Consider the following 21155-nt stretch of genomic DNA (forward strand, 5'->3'; position numbering starts at 1 on the left):
TAGATTCTTTTTAATTCCAGGCAGTCTCCTCTCTCTTCCAGATCCTGCCCTTATTCTTTTTCTCTCCCTTCCTGCTTATGGAAAAAAAAAATTAGTGTCCAGAAATCTTTATTATCCCTCTGACATTTTGTTTTATTTTCAGCTTAATTGCCTGTTGATGTCAAAGCGGATTTTTCCGATTTCTTTTTTAAGTCTCTTAGTTGTCAGTATAGGGAAGGGAAGAGAAGAAAAAAAAACCCAAACCTTTCCCTTTTCACTTTCCTTTGCTGCTTCCGACTCTTCTTTGGGAGCGATGTTATTTTTTTGTAAGTTTAAATTCCGGGGTACCTTAGTTGTTGCTTTTACAATTTAACCAGGTCAGCCAAAACTTTCACTTCTTATCTTCCTCCTGCACATTCTTTTCTGGTCGAGTTCTTCTTTGTGGTGGCCATTTCTGACCACCGCTGCAACCAACTTCGGGAAAGGGAGTAATGGCCAGCTGAGGAGGAGAGATGCAGCTCTCCTCAACCCTGCTGGCAGTCTCCCCCCTCTTCACCACCTCTACGGGGTGGCTTAGCCCCGAAACCAGCCGGCTCGGGCGCTCCAGCGGCGAGCCCAGACTGAAACTGCGCAAAATAGCAGATTTCTATCTGTCACCGAAGAGACTTCAAACCGGAAGCCTCACACACACACTCCCTTCTAACTCTGCTGGAGCAGGTGGTTAGACTAGATATCTCATTCACTTTCTCCTCCCTCCCTCCCTCCCTCCCTTTCTTTCTTCTTTCTCCCTTTCTCTTTCTGTCCCTTCCTTCCATCCCCCTTTCTTTGTCTATCCTTTTTCTTCCTTTCTTTTCTTTTCTTTCTTGTCTCTTCCTTCTCTCTTTCTTTCCCTCTCTCCCTCCCTCCATATCCCATTCACTTTCTCCTCCCTCTTTCTTTCTCATTCCCTTTCTTTCTTTTCTCTCTCTTTCTCTCTTTCCCTTTCTCTCTCTCTCCCTCCCTCCATATCCCATTCACTTTCTCCTCCCTCCTTCTTTCTTTCTCATTCCTTCTCTTTTTCTCTTTCCCGCTTTCTCTCTTTCTTTCTGTCTCTTCCTTCCATCCCTCCTCTTTGTCTATCCCTTTTCCTCCTTTCTCTCTCCCTTTTTTCTTTACTTTCTTGTCTGTTCCTTCTCTCTTTCCCTCTCTTTCTCTGTTTCCTTCTCTCTTTCTCTTTCTTTTCTCTTTCCCTCTTTCCCTTTTCCCCTTTCTTTTCTCTCTCTTTTTCTTTCCTTTTCTCTCTTTCCCTTCTCTCTCTTTCTCTAGTTCCCTCTCTCTCTATCCCTTCCTTAACCTATCTACCTATTTTCTGCCCAGGCAGTGTGGCCTAATCTGTCAAAGGCCTGTGCTAATCCTGCATCACCCTGTTTCCCCTTTCAGAGGCCCCGGACCTTAATCTCTCTGTTTCCTCCTCCATGACTGCCTCTTTTGTCGTCCCATGGCCGTGACTTTACCTTCCTCCCACGGCTGGCTGCCAGGGAAGGCAAGCCAGGGCTGAGCCATTGTTGTCACTGGGGTCCCCACCAGCCTACGTCGCCCTTGTCACGAATGCCTGCAGCCGCCGCTTGTTTTTTCCGGTGTGGCTGGACTGCAGCCGCACCAAAAAAAACACGCGGCAGCTGGAGGTTTTTTGCAGCAAAATTTACTGACCTCCAGCTTTGCTCTGCTTCTCCAACGTACCACTGTGGCTGCATTCTAGGTGCCGGCCCCCCAGGCCCACCCCATTGAGCCCACTGCACCGGAAGGACTTGCCCAAGCAAGTCTGAGCGGAGTGGTGCAGCAGTCAATGGGGTGAGCCTGCATGGCCTGTGACTAGAACGCAGAGGTGGTGGCACGTTGGAGAAGCAGAGCAAAGCCAGAGGTCGGTAATTTTCGCTGCAAAAAGTCTCCAGACGCTGCATGGTTTTTTTTGGTGTGGCTGGACTCCAGCCACGCTGAAAAAAACACATGGCATCTGGATGTTTTTTGCAGCAAAAATTACTGACCTTCGGCTTTGCTTGCTCCACTTCTCCAACATGCTGCTGTGGCTGTCAGCGATTGTGCATGACGTGCATGCACAATAAGGACTGACTGGGCAGGGAATGGAGGAGTCGGCGGAGAGGAATAGGGCCAACCAGGGGCCTGTTTTACCGGTTCTCCAAACTACCAGGAACAGTAATGAACAGGTAGAATCCCCCCTCTGAATTGCACCCTGTGAGGGGCCCACCTCCAGCGCCCCCCCCGCCACCTCTTAGCATCCCCTGCTAGCCCCCTTGCCTCTTAGTGCCACCCTAAGGCATCCCATCGCCCCCAGAGGGCAGTACCATCCACTTTGGGAACCACTGGACTAGATGACCTCAAAGTCTCTTCCATCTCAGTTACTATTGCAATCCAAGAGCTCTGTAAATCCATTCCCCATCTCCCTCTGGGTGCCTGGCTGGAGACCTTAAGCTAATCAGTGGCAAGTTTTCTTTTTTTAAGCAACTGCAATCTGAGAGTTTTGTAAATTACCGCCTCACCCCCCTCTGGGCAGCTGTCTGAAGAAGCTTGAGCTGACCAGCAGCAAATGTTTTTTTTTTAAAAAAGCAACTGTGAAGGGAGAGCTCTGCATGCCTGCTTGGGGGCAATTTAGTTCCTCAGCCAGAAACAGCTGTGTGAAAGCCTCAGTTCAGTTAAGGATGGCAGCAATCAATTAATGAATCAGAGGAAATAGTTAGTAGATCTTCGTTCATTTAACGAGCCATTTGATTCAATTATTGCATTTGATTTTAAAATTTGTAAAACTGATTCATTTGATGATTTTTTTGACTTATGAACTTAATGGGCAGGCTCAATTAGGTTTGTATCTCAAGGACTACTTGTAGTTTAGTTTCCAGTCTCTATATCATTATTGCTATTCTCTGCACTTTTTGTAGTTTCAGAATCTTTTTTGTATTTTGATGACCAGAACTGGAAGCAACATGTCTGTTGCTAAGCAAGGCAGCTATTAAGTGAATTATGCCACATTTTACAACCTTTTGCCACAGATGTTAAGTAACTCATTGCTGTTGTTAAGTGAATCATACTGTAGCTAAGCAAATCTGGCTTCCCACATTGACTTTGTTTGTCAGAAGCTGCCTGAAAAGATTACAAATGGTGATTACATGACTCCAGGACAATGCAATTGTCATAAATACATGCCAGTTGCTAAGCTCCCAAACTTAGATCCCATGACCATGGGGATGCTGCAACGATTGTAAGTGTGAAAAATGGTCATAAGTCACATTTTTCAGTTTAGTTGTAACTTAGAACAGTCACTAAATGAATGGTTGTAAGTCGACCACTACTTGTATTCCAAGTGGAATATACAGCAGTGTTATGATTTCTCATGGTTTTGATACTATCCCTCTGTTAATGCTGTCTTGGACTGGATTGGCTTTTTTGGCAGTTGCAGCATACCACTGGCTTATAGTTAAGTGATGATTCACTAGGACACCTAGATCTTTCTTACAGTTAATATAGTTGAGCCAGATACTGCCTCTTTGATACCTATGCATTGTTTTTTCCTGTCCAAGTGTAGAAACTTACTTTTCTCACCACTGAACTGCGGGTTGCTGGATAGGGCTCAATGCGCAAGTCTGTCACGATCCTTCTGAATCTTGAGTCTATCTTCCAAAGTGTTAATAATTCCTCCAGGTTTGGTGTTGTGAACATTTGATGAGCTCTCCTACCCCCCTCATCTAGATCATTTATGAAGAAGTTGAAGAATACTGCCCCCAAAACAAAAGCTTGTGGTACCCACTGCATGCCTCCCTCCATGTAGCTGAAGTTCCAGGACTACATATTGAGCGTAGTTAGTCAGCCAGTTGTGAATCCATCTGGTGGAGGTAGTCCCTCATCTTACCAATAAGTAGGCTGTTGTCTACTTTGTCAAATGCCTTACTGAGACCTAAGTATACTATCTCCTTCAATTCTTCTAAAACTGCATAAATGTTTTAAGTAATCTATTACCTAATATTTCTTGTTGACTCTTGTATAACTCCACTGGAAGGCCATCTGGTCCTGATGCTTTACTATTTTTTTTTTGCTTATTTATTGCCCTAATTACTTCTTCCAATCTATTTTCCTCATTTAGCATATTTTTATTTTCTTCTGAGATTTTTGGGAGTTCTTTCTTAAATATCATATCACGTTTTCTTCTATAGGGTGAGTATCTTCCTTATATAATGTCTCATAGAATCTCTGAGTTATATTTCTTTTTTCAATTTCTTGGTAGCACAGCTCCCCCTGTTCGTTTTGTAATTTAGTAATCTATTTTTTCTCTCTCTGTTTTCTCAATTTATAGGCCAGCCATCTTCCTGGCTTGTTGGCATTTTCAAAAAGTTTTGCTTTGTTTTTTTCAACTGTTGTGCTAATTCTTCTTTCTGAAGTAGATTTATTCTATGTTTTATTAGATCCATTTGTGGTTTTATTTCTCTTTTTTTGAGGTTCTTCTTGCAATTTCATCTCCAATCTTCAATATTCTCCTTCTAATGTTCTCCGCTGTTGCTTTTTTCTTTATTTTTTTCACCATGTATGTTATTGCCACTCCTCTAATAACTGTTTTCGCTGCATTCCAGGTGTTTTGTGGAGATGTATCTTCTTCCTTATTTTCTTTTAAAAAGAACCTCAATTCCTTCTCTAATTTTGACCTAAAGTCTTCTTTTAATGTTGACTTTTGCATCGTCCACCTTGGGATTTTCCTTTGGTATTTCCAGCTGAATTTGATATAACTATGGTCAACCCATAAATTTGTCTATTTTTATTTCTATTGTCTCTGAAATAAGTTCTTTTGATATCCATACCATGTCTAACTTCAACCATGATCGGTGTCTATTGGAATAAAAGGTATATTGCTTTTTCTCAGGGTATCATTCTCTGCAAGTATCCTGAATGTTCTTTTTTCCCCTTTTCTTATGTTATCACTTTTATAGTCCAGTATTTTATCTATAATTGCATTAAAGTCACCTAAAAGGCAGATTTCCTCATATTGTATGTCTTTAATTTTGTTATGTAACTTTTGGAAGAACTGTTCCTGTGATCTATTTGGTGCATAAATTTCAACCAATAATATTTTTCTATCTTTTAATTCAATTTCAACTATCAATATCCTACCTTCTTTATCTCTATATATTTCTTTTGCTGGAATCCAATCTTTTATATATAATATCACACCTCATTTCTTTTGCTCATGTAATGAAAAAAATATTTTCCCTAACTTTTTATTCTCTAACAAAAAAATTGTTTTTCTTTTATGTGTACTTCTTGTAAAGCTATTATATCTGCATTTAAACGTTGCAAGTTCCCGTAAATTTTGTTTCTTTTCACCAGGGTAACTCCCGGTGAATCCATGAATGTTCATCAATACTATCTCACAACCTTCTCTTCTTTTATCTATTTCTTTGTCTGGTACTTCTTGTCAATCTAATTTCTTTAGGCTATCTTTTCTTTCATATTCTTCAACTTTTCCACATCTTCCCTATCATCTATCTTTAATATTTAGTGAACTTCCTTCTATATCTGTTGTTTCTATTTCTCTTTCTTCCATTGTTTCTTTTTCTTCTACTATCTCTTCCATTTCTTCTTCATTGGTAAAATATTGATCATGAAATTCTTCTGCTTTATCAACTGTATCTAGTTGGTATCGTTTCTCCTGCCAGGTGACCAAATACCCTCCGGCGTCAGCCATCAAAAGTTCACATTATATCTTATCATTGTTAAAAAGTGGTATGATCTTCTTAGATCTCTTATTCTCGGTACTTGTTTCAAAATGATAATCTGTTTTTCTCCATAGTCTATTGGGTCATCTCTTGTTCTATGTAATATTTCATCACGGATTGATTTTTTGACAAATCGGACATGCACTTATTTCAGAAGATTTTGCCTCCTTGCGTAGTTAGTCTATACAGTTACCCTATACAGTTTGTCCATCTCTGTCAACATTTCTTCTATTTCAGTCCCCAACGCTTTTGAAATCAGATCCCCCATCACGTCCGGTAGGTCTTCCCCCTTTTCCTCCTTCATATTTTGAAACCTCAAATAGTGAGCTGCCTTCTCACCCTCTAAAAAGATCACTGTTGTTTCTAGCTCATTGTTTGCTTGTATCAATTTTCCGGTTAGCTCATCAACCCTTTTTTCCTCCTTATCCATTCTTTTCCCAGGTATTAATGTCAAGCTGATTGGTCTATAATTTCTTAGTTCCACTTTTTTCTCCTTTTTGAAAATTGGAATCAGCTCTTTTCCACTCTTCTGGTTGTTCCTCCATGCTTCAGAAGCTCTGAAAATTTTGATCAGTAGTTCTGAGATTACATCTGTCAGTGACTTCAGAACCCTGAAATGTAAACTAAAATGGATAGTTGTTCTTTTACTTTTTTTTTTTTTTTGCTATTTTTACCTGCATTCGTGTTCTGTCTCCCATGGTGTTTTGAGACCATTTTTTCCCCTTTTGCATGAAAAGAAGGAAGTAAGCAGTTCCACTTTCTCTATGCTGCCTGTCACTATCTTGCAATCTTCCCCCATTAATGGATTGATCATTTCCTTGACTTTCTTATTATATCAAAAGAAGTATAAGTGACCCTCTGGTTGTCTCTTCTAGATAAAAAAGATGGCAGCTAGGCACATCAGGAACCTGTCTAATCTCCTTCTTGATGCAGGATCTGTCTCCCAGTTGATATCAGTGTAGTTAAAGTCTTTCATTACTACAATGGTGTATTCCTATATACCTTCAAATAACTGATCAGCAAAAAGTTCATCTATTTCCTCTGCTTGGTTGGACAGATTGTAATATAAACCTACAGCAATATCTGTTAGGCCCGCAGCTGGATTTATTTTTCCTCTAATATTCATCCAAATGCATTCAAGAAGGCTTTCATCCTTGGTACTACGTATTTCTGTAGAGGTATGGGGGTTACTTACATATAATACAACTCCTCTTCCTCTTTTACTGAGTCTGTTTCTTTTGAACAATTTATATCCTTCTAGCTGTATGTTCCAATCATGGGTTCCTTCCATCAAGTTTCAGTGATAGCAACAATATTGTACCTGCCCTTATCTACTGGGACTTCAAGTTCTCTCAGTTTGTTCCCACTACTTTGAGAAATAGTGTTTAAACACCTGAACCCTTTATGGCTAACCCTGCATTTGCTTCCTATGTCTCCTGTTTTATACATAATTTTCCTCTCCTTCCTCATTGTCTTATTTGTTGTCTTGGGATTTATGTTTTTGATCTAGTCTTAAAGATTGGTCACACTTCTCTTCCATTTTACTTTAATGCCCTCCAGATAAGATGAAGCAATTATTTTCCAAGCACATTCTTCCAGGCCTTGTGAGGTGTACTCTATCTCCTAATAGAAATCCTTTTTGTAGGCAATGTACACCATGGTCGAGATATCCAAAGTTCTTTCAACGGCACTATCCCTTGACCCATCAGTTTGCATTTAGAAGTTTCTGTTCCCTCATTGGATATTTACCCTTGATATGTATTATAGAAAACAAGATTATCTAGGCCCCAAATTGTTTTGCTTTGAAATCCTTTGATACTTTTTCTAGACTCTTGGTTTTATCATTCATCCCAAACTGAAAGAGTAGAAATGGATAGTATTCAGTTGGCTTGATTACTTTGGTGAGTCTCTCTGACATATCTTTAATCTTATCTTTGTTTTTTCCCTTTGGGGAAGTCTGAGCTCCTGGAACATTTGAGTGAGACCTTTCTCCCAATGTTTGCATGTTTTCCTCCAATGGCAGGTTATGAAATTGTTCAGCTGCAGTGGTTGTGAGGTCAGTTTTCTTGGGTTTTTTTGTCCTGTACATAACATGCTACCAACTATCTTCCTCTTGGAATTCATTTTTTCTAATAATTGCTTCTTCCTTGCTGTGTTCAGTTTGGATACAAACCTCTGCCTTTATTAGGAGTTCCACATGTTCAGGTATGAGTATACACATGTATGTGTATTAGAGTATCATTTTTGTCATCTTTTGCAACACTATGCCAAGCACTGTGTAAGCCTTTGCATAAATTATCAGGATACAATTTAAAAAACATTAAAAAGGATTTAAAAACTATTCTTAAATGTACATTGATTAAAGAAATAATCACAAACATCATACATACATATACATACATACAATGTATATATTTGCCTACATTCAATTACATTCTATTCTGCTTCCTTATATCTTATTTCTACAAGATGGTAGGTCTTGTAACTGACATCTATCTGAAAGTGCAAAAGCTAAAAAAAAGCAGAAATTTGAGTCAAGGAAGCAGGTTGGGACAAGGAAGATAAATCTAAATACAAAAAAAGGACTGGAGAGAGGAATAGAAAATGATCACAGTATATTCTGAGGTTCTAAGTATTAAGTATCTTCTATTGATCAAAACCCAATCAAAACAGCAGGCCACAGAAATCTGATGATAGTTTGACAAAAATATTCAAAAATATTCTTCCAAATTTCCACAATTAATTGAAATGTAACGAGTTCATATTCGTATGGTTTCACAAGTACTATCATTCCATTTTTTAATCAAAACTAATCTAAAAATCTAACTAAATCATTGTTTTATATAATATGGACTTTCTAAAAATGAAATCCATATGTTTATTGTTCTGAGTACTGAAAGACATAAATTCCAGCTAAAAATGCATTTTTACTAAGGATGATTACAGAATCTTGTGGACTAATGCATAAATTGTAATGTAAATAATTAATTTTCTTAACTAGTGATTAAAATTATGATTTAAATTAAATTCAATCCCAAGTGAACTGAGAACTTTCCAATTACTAATTTAGGCTCATGCATTCATTCAACTTTAGTTATAATCATACTTCAATAAAATTCAATAAAAAGTTATGAATGCTATTTTACTGCATAGTTGAAAACTGTTAGAAGAATGCTCTAGTCAATATATCTTAAAATATGAAACAATAGAAGGCTCCTTCACCTTTGTACCTTATTATTCAGCTGTGTTGCTCCTTGCAAGGAAGCTCCAGTATATCGAGAACAAAATTCAAATAGTCCTGGAAAAACAGGGCTGAAAGAGAAAAAGAATCAGACAATTATATGGAATTAAAGGTAACAGAGCAGATCCATATCATTTTACTTTCTTGTAATACTATAGTTCAAGTTAAGAAAATCAAATAGGCAAGCCAATTTGGGGGGTAGGGAGTGATAATGCATAAGATCTCATAGAAATATAGAAAACTGATGGCAGAAAAAGACCTAGTGGTCTATCAAGGCTGCCCTTTAAGATTTTTTTGTTTTGTTTTCTTATTTATTTATTTGTTAGTTTGTTTATTTTTATTATTATTATTATTTATTTTTAATTTTAATTATTTTGGATGATGGACATGTGTTTATCGCAAGCATGTTTCAATTCAGTTGCTGATGATTGATCCACTACCTCTTCTGAAGTTGGTTCCAAGCTTCCACTACTCTTTCTGTGAACTTATTTCTCACTTCTCATTTCTAACTTTCCTCCTGTCAATTTGAGGTTATGCCCCCATGTTCTTGATTTTTGCTTCATATTAAAAATACTGCCTTGTATTCTAAATGGAGTCTGATTATATAGCAGGATTAGGGCCTCATTTTTCCTGCTAGTGATCCCTTTAGTGATGCATTCCAGAATTTTGTCCCAAAAGTGCTTTTTCAAAAAGCACCATTTCCCCCCCCTGAAGACTTCTCATCCAAGAAGCTTCTTCTGACTGAATGGTGCTGAATGGGAGGATTTAAATTCCTTGTAGTCATCTGGTTGTTCACACTGAAGATTGGTCAATAGCTCTCTAATACTCTAATACTGTACTCTGCCAGAGGATTCTTTTTTCTCCAACTGCATGCTCTTACATTAGAAACATTGAACTGCAGTTCACACATTTCTATCAATTTTCCAGCAAAGCCAAATTATTTTCCATGTTACAAATACCCTCAAGAATATCAACTCTATTACACATCTTTGTGTCATCTGAAAAAAGGCAAACCTTACCTAGCAATCCTTCTATTATCACTTACAAACATATTGAACAGAATGAGAACTGGGACTAAGCCTTGTCAAAATACTTTCAAAGTACTCCTGTGTGGAAAGGTTTTTCTCAATATGGCAAATATTATAGGTCTTTTTGCAGTCCTGGAGGAAATGGGATGCAGGTAGTCTTCACTTACAACAGTTCATTTAGTGACTATTCCAAGTTGCAACAGCATTGAAAAAAGTGGCTTATGACCATTTTTCACACTTAGGACTGTTGCTGCATCCTCATAGTCATGTGATGCTTGGCAATTGGCTCATATTTATGACAGTTGCAGTTTCTCAGGTTATGTGATCCCCTTCTGTGATCTGACAAGTAAAGTCAATGGGAAAACCAGATTCACTTAGCAACCACATTACTAACTTATTAACTGCAGTGATTCACCAAACAACTATGGTAAGAAAGGTTATAAAATGGGACAAAATTCATTTAACTGTCCCACTTAGTAACAGAAATTTTGGGCTTAATTATGGTTGTAAGTCAAGAACTAACTGGATTATTGTTTTCTCCTAATGTCCATATGGAATACAGAAAATATTATTTTACTTTCCAAGGAAAATAATAAGTAATCATCTCAGTTGTGCTATATTTCAAAGATGCTACAAAATACAACTGCCTATCCAATTCAACTTTCAGAAATTTGCACACAATTTGTAATGAACTTCTCAAGTGTTTGATGCAACCCAGAAATGAATAGTTACATAAATGTGTTTTCACATCAAAATTTTGCAAGATTTAATTTACAACAAATATCAAAAACAATACAAGTTTTTTCAACACATAGAAAACAAGAAAAAAGTAAAAAAAATGTCCACTAATGGGAGAAGATGGCAAGGAAATAAGGGGCAATAGAGAGAAAGCAGAACTGTGTAATTAATTCTTGCATCTATCTTCATGAAAAAAGAAAATACAATCCAGCTTAGCAAAACCAGAAAAGACAGGCTAGGAATACAAATTAAAATAAGCAAAAATAAGAGAAGAAAAGACCTGTCAGCTCTAAATGGTTTCAAATCACCCGGTCCTCACAGAGTTCTGAGGGAATTGGCAGACATAATTTCAGAACCGTTGAATCATACAGTATATTTCAAAGTTCTTGGAGCAATGGGGAATACCTGGGGATTGGAAAAGAGCTGATGTGGATCCCATCTTCAAAAAAGGAAGGAAAAAAAAACAGATCCAGGAAAATACAGACCAGTCAGTCTCACATCAATACCTAGAAAGATCTTGGAAAAGATAATCAAGCAACACATCTGCGAACACTTAGAAGCAAACAAAATTATAACCAAAAGCTAACATGGGTTCATCAAAAAAAGAGATCATGCCAAACAAATCTTATTTCATTCTTTGACAAAGTGACTAAATTAGTAGTTCAGTGAAATGTTGTGGACATACCGTGTTTCCCTGAAAATAAAACTGGGACTTATTTTCTTCTGGACCCCAAAATAAGCACTGGGGCTTATTTTCAGGGATGTCTTAATTTTTTTGAGTTTCACTGCTGCGAGGTAGGGGAGTGGAGCTTCTTGACATGCATGCTGGCTTACCTCAGGGCCCAGTGGCTCCATGCTCCAACAACTGCTTGATGGCGGCAGCACCAGCAACCATGTTCAGCAGGAACCCACATGGCTGCTGGCTCACGTCTTCCGGCACCAGTGTGGCACTGGAGCAGGAGTACAAATACTTTTTGCCTGGACGGAGAAATGAGGGACACTCAAAGCTTTGGAACACTTTGAAGGGACAATTTGAAATGGAATTTGCAAGCAGACGAAACTTTGTCTCTCTTTCTCTCTCTCTCTTTCTCTCTGGGTGAAAAGTGCATGGTGGAGCCAGGCAGAGGCAGAGGCATGGTGCGGGGGAGGCAGGCAATCCCAACATGCTGCCCACTCCATCCCACTGTCTCTTGGTTGCCCGCGGCTGCACCGGACAGGCGCCCTTGCAAGGCATGGGGATCACCAGCCTCCCCCTTCCCCTGTGCCTCTGCCTGCTACCAGTGATGCTGCACAAGTCTCCCACAAGCCTCCAGTGAGCCAGGCAGCAGCACAGCACATCCAGATTGCCTGTATTCCCTGTGTCTCTGTCTCCACTTGCTGCTGGTGGCCCTGTAGAAGCCTCCTGCGAGCCAGGCAGCTGCGTAGCATGTCTGGATCATCTGTTGTCCCCCCCCGCCTCCGCGCTTGGATTTACAGGTATCTGCACTGTGCCAAGTGGTCAGAAGGCCAAACCCATCCCCGGGCTTATTTTCAGGATAGGGCATATTAGGCCTACCCCAAAAAATCAGGTTAGGACTTGTTTTTGAGGTGGGTCTTATTTTCAGGGAAAGACGGTAATATACTTAGATTTCAGTAAGACATCTGACAAAATAGACCACAACATACTTCTTGGTAAACTAGAAAAAAGTGGGATAGACAACATCACCACCAGATGGATTGGTAACTGGCTGACAAACCACACTCAATGTGTAGTCCTCAATGGGACTACAATGGGGAGAAGTAGTGGGGTACCCCAAAGTTCTGTTTTAGGTTGAGTACTCTTCAATATCTTCATAAGTAATCTAGATAAGGAAATAGAAGGGGAATCATCAAATTTGCAGACAACACTAAGCTGGCAAGAATAGCCAACATCCCAGAAGATATGCTCAAGATCCAGATGGATCTTGACAGACTTGAACACTGGGCCGTAATGAAATGAATTTCAAAGTGAAATTCAATGTAGAATATAGCAATGTAAGGCAAGAAAAAACAAATGTAGAGGTACAGATAAGATGAAGCCTGGCTCAATGCCAGTAACTGTGAGAGGGAACTTGGAATCCAAGTGGACACTTAAATATGAGCCAACAATGTGCGGCAACAGCTAAAAGAGCCAATGCAATCCTAGGCTGCATTAATAGAATTTATAGAGGGACAAAATCAAGACTACATAAATTATTAATACCACTTTACAAACCTTAGTAAGACCACACTTGGAATACTGCTTCCAGTTTTTGGTCACTACAATAAAATAAAATAAAATAAGATGTTGAGACTCTGGAAAGAGCGCAGAGAAGAGCAACAAGGATGATTAGGGGGCTGGAGGCTAAAACATATGAAGGACAGTTGCAGGAATTGGATGGGTCTAGTCTTGTGAAAAGTAGGACTAAAGGAGACATGATAGCAGTGTTCCAATATTTGAGGGACTACCACAAAAATGAGAGGGTCAACCTATTTTCCAAAGCACCAGAAGGCAAGACAAGAAACTAATCAAGGAGAGAAGCAACCTAGAACTAAGGAGAAATTTCCTAATAGTGAGAACAATCAACTTCAGAAGTTGTGAGTGCTCCATCATGGAGGCTTTTAAGAGATTGGTCAGCCATTTGTCTGAAATAATATAGGGTCTCTTATCTGCAAACACTTGGAGAGACTGGACTGTCTTAATTTTATCTTGCAACTTTCACCTCTTGGCAGGAACTAATAATTACTAAGAAGGAAAGACTGAAAATAAAGCTTCACACATAATTCTGATCATTGATTCCCACAAGAATATTGCAGAAAAACTCAGTGAAAATGAATAAGGCAGTAGATCAGATATAGTTAAGTTGGTAAGGTAATAGGCAAGTTCCTGTCTAGAATTAAGCTTCCAGTATTTCAAATGTTTATGTCATTTGGATGTTTTGCGTCCAAAATGTACCGCCTGAAGCAGTGATGGGATTCAAATTTTTTTTACTTCTGGTTCTGTGGGCGTGGCTTGGTGAGCATAGGTATGTGGGTATGTGACTGGGTAGGCATGGCTATGTGGTCATGTGATTGGGTGGACGTGGCTATGTGGTCAAAAGACAGAACTCACTTTCTGAAGCAGGGGGTTGGACTAGATGACCTCCAGATTCCTTCCAGCCCTGGATTGTTGTGCTGTTTCAAAGCACAGCAATCCAGGGCTGTCCTGGATTTCTGTGAATCCTCTGAAGCTGCGTCTAATGCAGAGGTCTTCAAACTTGACAGCTTTAAGACTTGTGGTCTTCAACTCCCAGAATTGTCATGTTAGCTCAGGAATTCTGGGAGTTGAAGTCCACAAGTTAAGACATTGCCAAGTTTGAAGACCCTTGGCCTAGTGGCAAGGTTAGTGGTCTTTCCTTCCTCTCCTTTTTCCCTCCCTCCCTCCCTTTTTCTTTTTTCTTTCTCCCCTCCCTCCCTACCCTCTTTCTTTCTTTTGCAGCACCCCCCGCACCCCATTTTTGGCCTAGTGGGCTTCAGGGAAGCCTCCTGGAAGCAAAAACAGGGCGCAGGGAAGCTCTGGAAAAAAAACGTATTTTGAAGCTTAAGGGGGGAATCAGCTGTGCTGCATGATTTAGATTAGACTCCCTTCAGCCTTGTCATAGCTCAATAATAGTTGAACTCACGTGGAAACTCTTTATATCAGCACTTTTCTTAAAGTACCATTATCTAGATCAGGGGGGTCAAATCCGATTTCAATGAGGGCCACATCAGGGTTGTGTTTGACCTTGGAGGGTCAAACCATCAGGGTTGTGTTTGACCTGGGTGGTGGGCTTGGGTGTGGCAGTGGTAGCCATGGTCATGGCAGACATGGGCGTGGTCATGATGTGCGTTTGACACAGGCTCAAGATGCACTTTTTCCCTTTGCATTCAAAACAGCTATTCCAGACAAAGGGAAATTTACTTTCTGACACAAATAGTCTCAATTCCATACTGTGGAGATTAAAGACATGTAGAGTCCCCAGCTATGGGGCTTGACTCTTTTGTATAGGAGCAGAGCATAAATGAACTGACAATTTCTCTAGATGTCTCTAAAAACTGTCTGTCCAACTATCTATCAATTTTTGTTACTAACTCTTAACACAGCCCTAGAGGAGGACTTAATATCAGTAATAATTTACAAAATTGATATACCACCCAATTTCTAATAATCCTGGGTAGCTCACAACAAAAAAAATTACAATTAAATGGGACTTCCAGTTTGGGTCTCTACAGCGACAGACCGAAATCCGCGATCGTGCGTGGTTTTGATCTGTGCTCGCCGCTGGAGCACAATCCAAAGCAGGGGTGGGCAACTATGGCCCTTTTATGAATTATGGACTTCAACTCCCAGAATTCCTGAGGAAGCCATGTTAGCTCAGGAATTTTGGGAGTTGAAGTCCACAAGTCATAAAAGGGCCATAGTTGCCCACCTCTGATCCAAAGGATCGGGGCTGAAGCCATCCCACAGAGGTGGTGAAGAGGGGGGAGATTGCTAGCTGAGTGGAGGGGAGCCGCATCTCTCCTCCTTGGCTGATCTAAACTCCCTTCCCCAAAGGCGGTTGCAGCACTGGTCAGAAATGGCCACCTCAAAGAAGAACCCGACTGGATAAGATTGTGCAGGAGGAAGACAAAGAGGAAAGCAGGACAGACCAGGCTAAACAACAGAGAACATCTAAGCAAGGTACCCTGAATCTAAAAGTACCTAGAGGGATACTTCTGAAAGAAGATCTTTAAGCGGCGAAGGAGAGAGAAAAGGAGGTTAAAACCCCCTTTTTTACCTTTATATTGACAATTACAAATGGTATGGAAAGAAATTTATATTAATCTATTTTGACACTAATAGGCAACCTTAAGCTGAAATCTAAGTGTCAAAAGGAGTATAAAGATTTTTTCTTGGGCATTTCAAAGCCCTAAAAAGGAGAAGAGTGCAGGCAAAAGGGTGGGACTTGGAATAATGGAAAAATGGAGTGCCACCTGGAAAAATAAAGAGGATTAACAGTGAAACTTTGAAAAGACTCCCGAGGATACATTGTAACTGAAATCTTATTAAAAGATACAGTAACCCACGGAAAGGAAAAGTAAAGGAAAGAAACAAGAAGGAACAGTCTGGGATAATTTGGTCATTTAAAAAAAAGTTTTTGGCATTAGTTTTTTCTTTCTTTTTCTGTTTTTACTTAAAGTCAATCGGGTGGTTGTTCAAAAGTGTTTAAAATGTCATCACTCTTGGAGAAATTGAAGATGAGTCTTAAAAAACAGAAAAAAGATGCAGAAAGGGAAGGAAGATCCTTTGGCTTCGTATTTGAATTTTTTGAAATGGAGATCCTGAACTATGAAAAGCAAAGGAAAAGCTTCAAGAGCAAGAAGAAGGGTGGGACAAAGAAGAAGCCATTTTCAATGATCAAATAATGCAAAGTGTGGTAATAAGGGGGAAAGGGGGGAAAGGAGTTAAAAGTTTGAGATCAAAGGGAACAGCCAAAAAGAAAAATAGTCTGAAAAAGAAGTACAACAGCAAGGAGAAGCAGAAAAGAAAACTACAGAAGGGAAATTTAGAGAGAAAAGGGTATAAAAAAAGAGATGAGAAAAAGGGGGGAAAGATAGAAAGGTAAAGAACTTATGAGGGACAAAAACAGGAAATAAAGAAAAAGGGGAAACGTACTAGGATTAAAGGTATTTGCTCAGCTAGAAAACACAGAGACAATAGTTAAATTAAGTTAAAAGTGAGGATTCTCCAAAGGTACAAAAGATAGTGTTGTGACAGTAGAATACTGTAATGAGTTAGAAATGAAATAAGTAAATAATCTATGAGATAAAACTGTATTGTTATGTAATGGTATGTTTATTTATAATTAATGCAATAATAAAGAAGAGAGGGAACCATTGCAATTGTTTCTAAAGATTGATAAAATATTGAAAAGAAATGTGAAAGATTTATAAGGAAATTTATACCAGTTATTAGAATGAATCTGAATAATAATTTTGCTTATTAATAGTAAATAATTTATAAGATAAAACTGTATGACTATCCAATGGTATGCTTATTAACAGTTAAGTAATAATGAAGAAGGGAGGGAAACATTTCAATTGTTCTCAAAGATAGATATTGAAAAGAAACATGAAAGATTTACAAGGTTCATACCATTACTAGAATCATTTTGAATAACTATTTTGTTTACTGATGTTTTTATTTATTTATATATATATATATATATATATATATATATATATATATATATATATATGTGTGTGTGTGTGTGTGTGTGTGTGTGTGTGTGTGTGTGTGTTTTTGCTATGTTTTTAGAATTTTTCTTTTTACATTTTCAAGGGGAAGTACCAAGCAGAGTCTGAATGATGAGCTCTACATTATATAAAATAGATATTAGAAATTTGAATGTTATAATTTTAGAATGCACAAATTCAATGTTTAATGAGATTTCATATGATAATAACAATAAGATTTAAAGGTGTTGCACTTCGATTGGCAATCATAGGGGGAATTTAGCTTCTTAAGAATGTTGGAAGAGAACATATGAAATTGTAAACAAGACAGACAAAAGTACAATGAATAAAAAGATATAGAAATTTAGGTAAAAGAAACACAATTGAATAAGAAGAAAATGAGATAACCATAAAAGAAAATTAAGAGAGGTAAAGGGAGAAATAGTGAGAAGTTGGAAAAAGAGTAATAAGATATGAAGTTGAATACATAAGATGAATATGCATATGAAATTGTGTCTGTATGGAAATGTGATAACTCGGAACCATGCTGTACTCAAATAAGATGTTTTATTTGTTTTGTTAAAACTCAATAAAACTTTATTTAAAAAAAAGTACAATTAAATCAATCACAGGTAAATGATTAAGATAAAGGTGACAAACACACTGATACAAGGGGGCTGGCTCACTCTCTCTGATCTGGGTGAAGAGCCAGATGTTTTTGGCTCTTCTGAACAGCCATCCAGATCTTGGAGTTGGCAGATGCTGCTAAAGACAAGAGAAAGAAAGTGCTGCCTCCTGCAGCACTCTGCTAACCAAAGCATGGCGCAGGGGGGGCCTCGCACGTCCACCCCCACCTCATTTTTGGCCTGGATGGCCTCCTGCAGCACTCTGCCAGCCAAAAGTTACTGTGGTAACTTTTGAGTGACACAATTAAATCACTCTGTGCTAGTTCCAAACATCTTCATTTAATCCAAGCAGATCCACCCTCATTCACTTTGTAGCTGGAAAATTATTTCTCTCATTAAAGGCCTTTTAGAAACTGATAGAGTAGTAGCAGAGTCAACTATGAATGTTTAACTTGAAGTGTGTAACATGATTAACCAAACAATAACACATCAGCACACAATTAAAGTTCAACCATTTCAATTTGGATGATAATTTAAACCAGGGATCTTCAAACTTGACAGCTAACATGACTGAGCTAACATGACTGGAGGAGGAATTCTGGGAGTTGAAGTCCACAAGTCTTAAATTTGCCAAGTGTGAAGACCCTTGATTTAAACCATCTCAGACAACTGCCTTTCAAAGCATCATTCATTAGTCAAGTTGACATCTTTATGAATAGCACCCAGTCACTTACTTTTGATTTTCTAAAGAATCACAATATATTTTGTGATTATTAAGGAAATTGAATTTGAAGATGAAAAAAATATATTTGAAGCATGTATACGTGCTGAAGTCCCACTTTAAACATTTCCGTTCCTGTGATGGTGCAAGTGGCCACCATATGAGATCAAGAAGAGATGCAGCTTTTTAAGACTTGTCAGCAGGTACCCTTGGGAGGGTTTCTTGTCAAATCTGAACTGCTACACAATGTTAATTTATTGTACCAGCATTTCTACTGATAAACACTGACAATATAAACACAGATCACATCATTCTGAATATATTATATACACAAAAGATTATAATTCTTGGCATTTGGAAATATATATTTCTAGTTCATCGCATAATCCAAGAATGCAAGCATGCCATTCCAGTGATAGCTAAGGACATTTCTCCATTTCCAAGATGTTCTGATGTTCCCACAACAGTATGCTTTATGTATGTCTATTCATCTGCAATAAACTGATGAAACATTTAAACTTAAATAGTGCTGTTAGCACTCAGTGAGATGAAATATCCTGTACTTGAAAATGAGTAAAGAACACATTATCCCTGTGTTCTACCCTAAGAGAAACATTATTCAGATATAAGTGATAATTTTCAACCTTCTAGTTGCCATGTTTTCTGAAGAAAACAAGCATTAAATTTAATTAAAATTTAAAACCTGCTTTTCAGCTCCGTTTTCCTGTGCAGGGCAACAAAAGAAGACCCAGCCATTCAGCTATGAGGCAGCAATAGACCGACCATCAGCTGGGAGGCAGTGAATCAATTGGGTGCCCCCAGCCTTATAGGCTAGGCCTCCCTGCAGCCTCCTGGCAGCTGGGAACAATGGGGCTTTTCATCCCTAACCACAGAAACAAGGGGAAGGAGGAGGGAAAGGGAGAGCGGTCACTTGAGGGCTGCCTCTTTGCCAGCTGCTCCCCAGGCTTGCTTGTGGGAACCTGGCATGGAAGGGTCTGGGCTGAAGCAGAGGAGAAAGAGGGTGGGGAGAAGCCACACAGCTAAGAATGAGGGGCTCACCTATCTTTCCACAAGACCTCTCAGGAGACATGGCTTGCAAATGTAAAAGCCACTCCTTCCAAGTTAGCAGCTCCTGGGCTCTGGCAGCAGGGTTGCTTTGTCCTCTCCCCAGGAGTGCCTTGCCAGGGTCCCCCTTGATGCAGGGGTGGGTTTCTACCGGTTCTGTCCACCTCTGTAGAACCAGTAGCTCTGAAGAGCAGCAGACATAGAACCGGTTCTATGTCTGCTGAAGTTTTTACCCACCTGCCCACCCGGGCTCTTACCTGACCTTTATTTTCTGATTTTTTCAACTTCAGCTGCCATGCGAGGCACAGCTGCAGTTTAAAAAAGCAGGAAAAAAGTGCTTTTTGAAAGGCTGTTTTTCTGCATGCAGCATGCTGATGACAATTTACAGGCATACGCCAGCAGCGTGCAGGGAAGCAAATCGTAAATCACTGAGCCTCGTAAATGACCGAACTGATAGTTAACCCTGTCAGATCCCACCCCTGCCTTGATGGCCCTTCTGTCAAAATATTCATGAAGTGGCAGAGACATGGTTAACAAAGGAAGCCAATGGGAACTGAATTGAGGGTGTGGCTTAGCTCCATGCTCTCAGCTTGAAACTGAAAGTAATCTGTTCTGAGCTCCTGAGCTGCTGCTTGTGTTTTGCTTATATTATGTTGGAAGAAACTACTGGTATTGTAAACTTTACTTCAATATGTTATTATGTATATAAAGAAGTTAAAGAAACCTGCTGAATCAGTCATCTGTGTGTGTTTTCTGGATTTGAATTTATACTGCAAACTCTAACACCTTTCCCTCCCCCTGCACAGTTCCCAGGGAGGGGATGAGAGATGGGGGAGGGGAAGGAACAGATGGGAAGGGTGTCCAGATTCATGGCACTTTGTTTTGATTCAGACTTTTCTGGGAAAAGCGGAAGCTGTTCCTCGTGTGTTTTTAGATTGCTCTTGCATGGGAGCCCTCCAGATAGCATTGGGCTCATTTGTTTTGGGAAATGGCAGCTGTTCCATTGTCTTGAGACAAAGGGGGATGACAAAAAGCAATAAATTGAAGCTGTGTCTAAGATCCTGTGAATGGATGGAGCGACTCGACTGTGATTCGCAAGTTGCATGTGTGGTAATGCCAAGAGCCAAGTGCGAGCCTTGGGGAGAGTTTATAACGGGGTATCCTTGAACCATACCTGGATTTGCTGAAGTGGAAATGGACTTGGAGAGAGGGTTGTTCTTAAGCCCAACAAATGAGAAGAACCAAAAATGTGACCGCGCACTGAGGGCATGGAGGTATATGCTGTTATGGAGATAACAAAGGATCACAAATCTAGCAGGATCAACACTATCATAAGGCAAAATGAAGGAACAGTCATTTGTAGAAGATCTGAGGGGAAGAAGTTGCTGTTGCCCAGCTGTTCCTTCTGAGCTTCCCAGCATCCTTTTCTCTTTGAGAACACAACTGTGTATGTCACACAACCTGTCCTGCATTTCCTAAACCAAGGCTCTCAAACTCCCGGCCCACAGGCCGGATGCATCATGAGCTGCCCATGCCCACTCCTGGTTTAGCTAAGGGGGGAAGTCCCGATATGTCATGTGACGTCACCATGACGACATGAGTTTGACACCCCTGATCTAAACTATCCTATTGCCTTTAAGTGCAGTTGAGGATTCAGTCTCATTACTAGTTGAAGATTTGATAGTTCAGCTGGTTTCTATAAATAGAATGGAGAAGAGTACTAGCTTGTCCTTGGCAGGAGACAAACTGATAAGTCTCCTAATTAGCTGG

The 21155-nt window shown here is 39.4% G+C and overlaps 1 protein-coding gene across 8 annotated transcripts in view; it reads right to left on the minus strand.

Annotated features, from left to right (window-relative positions):
• HDAC3 (histone deacetylase 3) overlaps nt 1-21155 on the minus strand; it is an 83283-nt gene that overhangs the window by 25995 nt on the left and 36133 nt on the right. For all 8 annotated transcript variants that reach the window (XM_087960990.1, XM_087960988.1, XM_087960986.1 and 5 more), the window contains exon 4: nt 8966-9047. In XM_087960990.1, coding sequence (XP_087817116.1) covers nt 8966-9047 — 82 coding nt within the window. The remainder of the gene's footprint in view (nt 1-8965; nt 9048-21155) is intronic.

Source organism: Notechis scutatus, chromosome 3 (genome assembly GCF_049901735.1).
Source record: "Notechis scutatus isolate UNSWTSFEM ecotype Mainland chromosome 3, rNotScu1.2, whole genome shotgun sequence".
Lineage (NCBI taxonomy): Eukaryota > Metazoa > Chordata > Lepidosauria > Squamata > Elapidae > Notechis > Notechis scutatus.